Source organism: Passer montanus, unplaced genomic scaffold, assembly GCF_014805655.1.
Source record: "Passer montanus isolate IOZ18808 unplaced genomic scaffold, ASM1480565v1 scaffold472, whole genome shotgun sequence".
Classification (NCBI taxonomy): domain Eukaryota; kingdom Metazoa; phylum Chordata; class Aves; order Passeriformes; family Passeridae; genus Passer; species Passer montanus.
Genome location: NW_024369619.1, coordinates 1 through 6,962, shown reverse-complemented (window position 1 = coordinate 6,962; position 6,962 = coordinate 1). Strand labels below are relative to the sequence as shown.

Genomic DNA, 6,962 nt, shown 5'->3' with positions numbered 1-6,962 from the left:
GGCCAACCACGATAAGGTACTGCCCTATTTCCGGTTTGGGCGCGGTGGTTGATGGGAGGTGTAGTTCTTCGCGTTTGCGCATGCGCGGTGGTGTGAGGGGGAAGGAAGGGCGCGAATAAAAAATGGCGGGAGCGCGGCCAAGATGGCGGCGGGGAGCTGAGTGAGGGCTCGACCCCGGCCCCGCCGCTCCGGAGCCCCCCGGAGGCACCGGGGGAAGGCCGGGGGTCGGTGAGTGAGGCCCGGAGGGGTCCCGTGGTGGCGGGGACGGGAGGGAATTGATGGGGAGGGGTCGCGGTGACGTCACGGGGCAAGATGGCGGCGGCGGCCTGAGGGGGGGTGAGGGAAGGGGGGAGGGAAAAGGTGGGAGATCCCCTCAGGGAGCGAAATAAAGCACTGGGAGCGGGCTGGGATCAAACTGGGAGCACTGGGAGCAAACTGGGATTTTTCCATCCCAATTTTTCTGTCACATCGTAAAATGTATTTCTCTTTTTCCCCCCCCAAATCCCCAATTTTCCCTAAATTCCCTCCCCATATTTCCCTTTTCTGTTGAATTTCTCCAATTTTCCCAAATTCCCCTCTTTCCCCCCACTAAATCCCTAATTTTCTCCTAATTTTCCCCAAAATTTCCCCTCCTTTTCTCCCCAAATCCCCAAATTTTCTCCCCCAAATCCCAATTCCCTCTCGTTTACCCCCCATACCCCAAATTTTCCTCCAAACCCCCAAATTTGCCCCCTAAACCCCAAAATTCCCATATTTCCCCCAAATTTCCCTGTTTTTCCCATCGCCTCCCCATATTCCCCCCCAAACCCCTGATTTTCTTGTTTTTCCCAAATTTCCCCATTTTCCCCCAATTTCATCCCCAAATCCCCAAATTTCCCCAATTTTTCCCTCTCAAATCCCCAACTTTCCCAAATTTCCCCCCAACTTTCCCCATTTTCCCCCCAAATTTCCCCAATTTTTTCCCTTCCTCCCAACTTTCCTTGATTTTCCCATATTTTCCCAAAATTTCCCCATTTCCCCCCAAATTTTCTCATTTTTCCCCCCAAAATTTCCCTTTTTCCCACCAAAATTCCCCATTTTCCCCAAATTTCCCCATTCTCCCCAAATTTTTCCCCCCAATTTCCCCCCAAATTTCCCCATTTTCCCACAAATTTTCTCATTTTTCCCCCCAAATTTCCCCCATTTCCCCTTTTCTCCCCAAATTTCCCCATTTCCCCCAAATTTTCCCCAATTTCCTCATTTTTCCTTAAACTTTTCCCCCTTTCTTGCCCAAATTTCCCAAAAATTTCCCAAATTTTCCCCTTTTTTCCCCCAAAATTCCCCATTTTCCCCCAAATTTTCTCATTTTTTTCCCCCCAAAATTTCTCCCATTTCTCCCTTTTGGCCCCAAATTTCCCCATTTCCCCCCCCAATTTCCTCATTTTTCCTCACACTTTTCCCCCCCAAATTTCCCCAATTTCCCCCCTTTTCTCCCCAAATTTCCCCAATATTCCCCAAATCTTTCCCTTTTTCCCCCTAAAATTCCCCATTTTCCCCAAATTTTCACTCCCCCCCCAAAATTTCCCCAATTTTCCCTCTAAATTTCCCCATTTTCCCCCAAATTTTCTCATTTTTTTCCCCCCAAAATTTCTCCCATTTCTCCCTTTTGGCCCCAAATTTCCCCATTTCCCCCCCAAATTTCCTCATTTTTCCTCACACTTTTCCCCCCCAAATTTCCCCAATTTCCCCCCTTTTCTCCCCAAATTTCCCCAATATTCCCCAAATCTTTCCCTTTTTCCCCCTAAAATTCCCCATTTTCCCCAAATTTTCACTCCCCCCCCAAAATTTCCCCAATTTTCCCTCTAAATTTCCCCATTTTCCCCCAAATTTTCTCATTTTCCCCCCCCATTTCCCCCCCAAATTTCCCCATTTTCCCCCAAATTTCCCCAATTTTCCCCCTAAATTTCCCCATTTCCTCCAAATTTTCTCATTTCCTCTCCCAAATTTCCCCAATTTTCCCCCTAAATTTCTCTTTTCTCCCCCCAAATTTCCTCAATTTTCCCCCTTTCCCCCCCAAATTTCCCCAAATTCCCCATTTCTAGGCAGGTTTAGGATGGATTTAGGAAGGTCTGGGGTGGATTTTGGGGGCTCGGGGCAGGTGTGGGCTCCTGCCGCTCCGGAACGTTCCGCTGCCGCGCCGCCTGCCCACGCCCGAGCCCCCCAGCCTGCCCGAGCTGCCCCGCGAGCCCGGCGCCAGCCCCGCGCACCCCCGCCACGAGGAGAAGTACCTTTGGGGGGAAAAATGGGGAATTGGGGAAAAAACCGGAAATTTTGGGAAAAAAATGGGGAAACGCCCGAGCCCCCCAGCCTGCCCGAGCTGCCCCGCGAGCCCGGCGCCAGCCCCGCGCACCCCCGCCACGAGGAGAAGTACCTTTGGGGGGAAAATGGGGAATTGGGGGATTTTTTTGGGATTTTTTTGGGATTTTTTGGGTGGATTTTGAGCGATTTTTGGGGATTTTTAGTGATTTTCGGGCGGATTTTTGGGCCATTTTAGGGGGATTTGGAGCCATTTTGGGGCCATTTCAGAATGATTTAGGATGGATTTTGGAAGGTTTAGGATGGATTTAAGAAGGTTTAGGATGGATTTAGGCAGGTTTAGGATGGATTTTGGGGCATGGAAGATGGATTCATGAAGGTTTAGGATGGATTTTAGGGGATTTGGGATGGATTTAGGAAGGTTTAGGATGGGTTTAAGAAGGTTTAGAATGGATTTGGGATGGATTTTGGGGGATTTGGGATGGATTTAGGAAGGTTTAGGATGGATTTAGGAAGGTTTAAGATGGATTTGGGATGGATTTGGAATGGTTAGGAAGGTTTAGTCTGGATTTAGGAAGGTTTGGGCTGGATTTAGGGGATTTAGGATGGATTTAGGATGGATTTTTAGGAAGGTTTAGGATGGATTTAGGCTGGATTTAGGGTGGATTTAGGGGGATTTAGGAAGGTTTAGGATGGATTTTGGGGGATTTAGGCTGGATTTAGGATGAATTTAGGGGAATTTAGGAAGGTTTAGGATTGATTTAGGAAGGTTTGGGATGAATTTTGAGGCCTTTTGGCGAATTAAAGGAGATTTTGGGTGATTTGGGGGAATTTGGGATGGATTCGGGTGAGTTTGGGGTTATTCAGAGTGAGTTTGGGGCAGATTTTGGGGCCTTCTCCAGGATTTTGCTGCAGCTCAAGAAAAATTCTGTGTCCAGTTCTTCATTTGGGTTAAAATCCTGCAAATTCGGAACTTCCCAGACCCAAACCCCCAAAGTTTAACCCAAAACCCCCAAATTTTCCCTATTTCCAACTCCGGGTTTATCCCCAAAAATCCCAAAAGGAATTTTTGCCCAATCCGAAGGAATTTTAACCCAAAATTTGCGTTTTTCAGGCCCCCTCCCCCCACGGAATTCGACTTTGACGACGAGCCCCTCCCCCCCAACCCCGCCCTCATCGACCGGCGCCGCACCCCAGGTACAAAAAACCCAAATTTGGGGCTTTTTGGGGCATTTTGGGGGGATTTGGGCTTTTTGGGGGATTTGGCGGGAATTTTCAGTGGTTTGGGGTTTTTTTGAGAATTTTTTGGGGGTTTTTTGGGGTAATTTTTTGGGGTTTTTTGTTGGTTTTGGGGAGATTTTTGGGGCAATTTTTAGGTTATTTTGGGGCAATTTTTAGGTGATTTTGGGGCAATTTTTAGGTAATTTTGGGTGATTTTTACAGCGATTTTTTGGCTGATTTTGGGCTGATTTTTGGGGCGACTCGAGCTGATTTTTGGGGCGATTGGGGCTGATTTTTGGGGCGATCGGGGCTGATTTTTGGGGCGATTTTATGCTGAGTTTTGGGGCGCTTCGGGCTGATTTTTGGGGCGATCGGGGCTGATTTTTGGGGCGATTTTCCCCCCACGGAATTCGACTTTGACGACGAGCCCCTCCCCCCCAACCCCGCCCTCATCGACCGGCGCCGCACCCCAGGTACAAAAAACCCAAATTTGGGGCTTTTTGGGGCATTTTGGGGCTTTTTGGGGGATTTGGGGGAATTTTCAGTGGTTTGGGGTTTTTTTGAGGATTTTTTGGGGGTTTTTTTGGGGTAATTTTTTGGGGTTTTTTGTTGGTTTTGGGGAAAATTTTGGGTCAATTTTTAGGTTATTTTGGGGCAATTTTTAGGTGATTTTGGGGCAATTTTTAGGTAATTTTGGGTGATTTTTACAGCGATTTTTTGGCTGATTTTGGGCTGATTTTTGGGGCGACTCGAGCTGATTTTTTGGGCGATTGGGGCTGATTTTTGGGGCGATTGGTGCTGATTTTGGGGAGATTTGGGCTGATTTTTGGTGCGATTTTATGCTGATTTTTGGGGCGCTTTTATGCTGATTTTTGGGGTGATTTGAGCTGATTTTAGGGGCGATTTTATGCTGATTTTTGGGGCGATCGTGGCTGATTTTTGGGGCGATTTTATGCTGATTTTTGGGGCGATCGTGGCTGATTTTTGGGGCGATTCGAGCTGATTTTTGGGTCAATTTGGGGCTGATTTTTGGGGCGATTGGGGCTGATTTTTGGGGCGGTTCGAGCTGATTTTTGGGGCGATTTGATGCTGATTTTTGGGGCGATTTTATGCTGATTTTTGGGGCGATTTGGGCTGATTTTTGGGGCTATTGGGGCTGATTTTTGGGGCGATTTGAGCTGATATTAGGGGTGATTTTATGCTGATTTTTGGGTGCGATTTTATGCTGATTTTTGGGGCGATTCAAGCTGATTTTTGGGGCGCTTTGGGCTGATTTTTGGGGCACTTCGGGCTGATTTTTGGGGTGATTCGAGCTGATTTTTGGGGCAATTTGATGCTGTTTTTTGGGGCGATCGGGGCCACCCCAACCCCCCACATCTGCTCCCCCCCAGGGCCGCCGAGCCGCGGGCAGAAGCGCGAGGCGCGCCTGGACAAGGTCCTGTCGGACATGAAGCGCCACAAGAAGCTGGAGGAGCAGATCCTGAGGACCGGCCGCGACCTCTTCCCCCCCGAGGGCCCCCAGAGCCCCAAGCGGCCCCCGGGGCTCTTCCTCCGCCACAGGAAGTACTGAAAAATGAAAAAATTAAAATTATCCTCACTTGTCCTGGCCTTGAGTCGGTTTGGGGGGATTTGGCGCCGTTTTGGGGATTTTTACATTGATTTTTGGGTGATTTTCGGGATTTTTAGGTTGATTTTTGGGTGATTTTTGGGATTTTTATGTTGATTTTTGGGTGATTTTCAGGATTTTTAGGTTGATTTTTGGGTTATTTTTGGGATTTTTACATTGATTTTTGGGGTTTTTACATTGATTTTTTTGGGGTTTTTACATTGATTTTTGAGAGATTTTTGGGATTGTTACGTTGAATTTTGGGTGATTTTTGGGATTTTTACATTGATTTTTGGGGATTTTTACATTGATTTTTGGGTGATTTTCGGGATTTTTAGGTTGATTTTTGGGTGATTTTTGGGATTTTTATGTTGATTTTTGGGTGATTTTTGGGATTTTTATGTTGATTTTTGGGTGATTTTTGGGATTTTTATGTTGATTTTTGGGTGATTTTTGGGATTTTTATGTTGATTTTTGGGTGATTTTCAGGATTTTTTGGTTGATTTTTGGGTGATTTTTTGGATTTATATGTTGATTTTTGGGTAATTTTGAGGATTTTTGTGGTGGTTGTTGGGTGATTTTTGGCAATTTTTGGGCCAATTTCTTGGCAATTTTTGAGTGATTTGGGGGATTTTTATGGTGATTTTTTGGGTGATTTTGTGATTTTTAGGCTGATTTTGGGTCATTTTTGGGTTTTTATGGCAATTTTTTGCACTGAATTTGGGGATTTTATGGTGATTTTTTTGGCAATTTATGGGATGGTTTGGGGGAGTTTTCCAGCAATTTTCGGGCTGAATTTGGGGATTTTTACATTGATTTTTGGGCAATTTTTAGAATTTTTACTGCGATTTCTGCCGTTTTCACAGCAATTTTTGGGGCAACTTTTACAACAACATACTTTATTTCCATAGCAAATTTACAGCGCAAACCCCGAGTGCAAAAAAAGCCCCAAAACCCCCCGAACTCCCCCCAAAACAAGCCCCGGATCCCTTCACTCGCTGTCGGAGCTGACGACGCCGCGGAGCCGCGACCAGTCCGGGGGGGGAGGGGCCATTTTGGGGCCATTTCGGGCCATTTTGGGGCAATTTTTGGGGCGATTATTTGGGATCTTTAGGTTGATTTTTGGGATTTTTTTTGGGATTTTTGGGGCAATTTTTGGGGATTTTTGAGATTTTTACAGTGATTTTTGGGGTGATTTTTGGGTGATTTCAGGGATTTTTGCAATGATTTTTGGGATTCTTATGGTGATTTTTGGGGTGATTTTTTTGGTCAATTTTTGAGATTTTTAGAGCGATTTTTGGGATTTTTAGGGTGAATTTTGGCTGATTTTTAAGGTGATTTTTGGGTGATTTTAGGGATTTTTGCAGTGATTTTTGGGGTGAATTTTTGGGTCAATTTTTGAGATTTTTAAGATTGATTTTTGGGATTTTTAGGGTGAATTTTGGCTGATTTTTAGGGTGATTTTTGGGTTGATTTTGGGATTTTTACAGTGATTTTTGGGGCTCTTTAAGGCAATTTTTAGGGTGAATTTTTGGGTCAATTTTTGGGATTTTTACAGAGATTTTTGGGGTGATTTTTGGAATGATTTTAGGGATTTTTACAGTGATTTTTGGGGTGATTTTTGGTGCCCTTTAAGGTGATTTTTAGGGTGAATTTTTGGGTCAATTTGTGGGATTTTTACAGCGATTTTTGGGCTTTTTATGGAGAATTTTGGCCTATTTTTAGGGTGATTTTTGGGTCAGTTTTGGGGATTTTTACAGCGATTTTTGGGGTGATTTTAGGCAATTTTTGGGGCAATTTTACCCATTTTAACGACAACTTTTACAACAACATACTTTAT

At 45.3% G+C, this 6,962-nt stretch overlaps 1 protein-coding gene across 1 annotated transcript; it reads left to right on the top strand.

Annotated features, from left to right (window-relative positions):
* The first annotated feature begins 80 nt into the window (after positions 1–80).
* PAGR1 (PAXIP1 associated glutamate rich protein 1) lies at positions 81–5,124 on the top strand. Its single transcript, XM_039722198.1, has 4 exons — positions 81–92; positions 2,103–2,263; positions 3,410–3,492; positions 4,908–5,124. The coding sequence occupies exons 1-4, from the start codon at positions 81–83 to the stop codon at positions 5,084–5,086; spliced, it is 435 nt and encodes a 144-aa protein (XP_039578132.1). The 3' UTR covers positions 5,087–5,124.
* The last annotated feature ends 1,838 nt before the right edge of the window (positions 5,125–6,962 follow it).

What these genes read in the sequence shown, in the direction of transcription:
- PAGR1 (XM_039722198.1), top strand. An exon ending in CACCCCCGCCACGAGGAGAA is followed by an intron (nt 2,264 to 3,409) that starts GTACCTTTGGGG and finishes TGCGTTTTTCAG; the next exon opens with GCCCCCTCCCCCCACGGAAT. An exon ending in CGACCGGCGCCGCACCCCAG is followed by an intron (nt 3,493 to 4,907) that starts GTACAAAAAACC and finishes GCTCCCCCCCAG; the next exon opens with GGCCGCCGAGCCGCGGGCAG.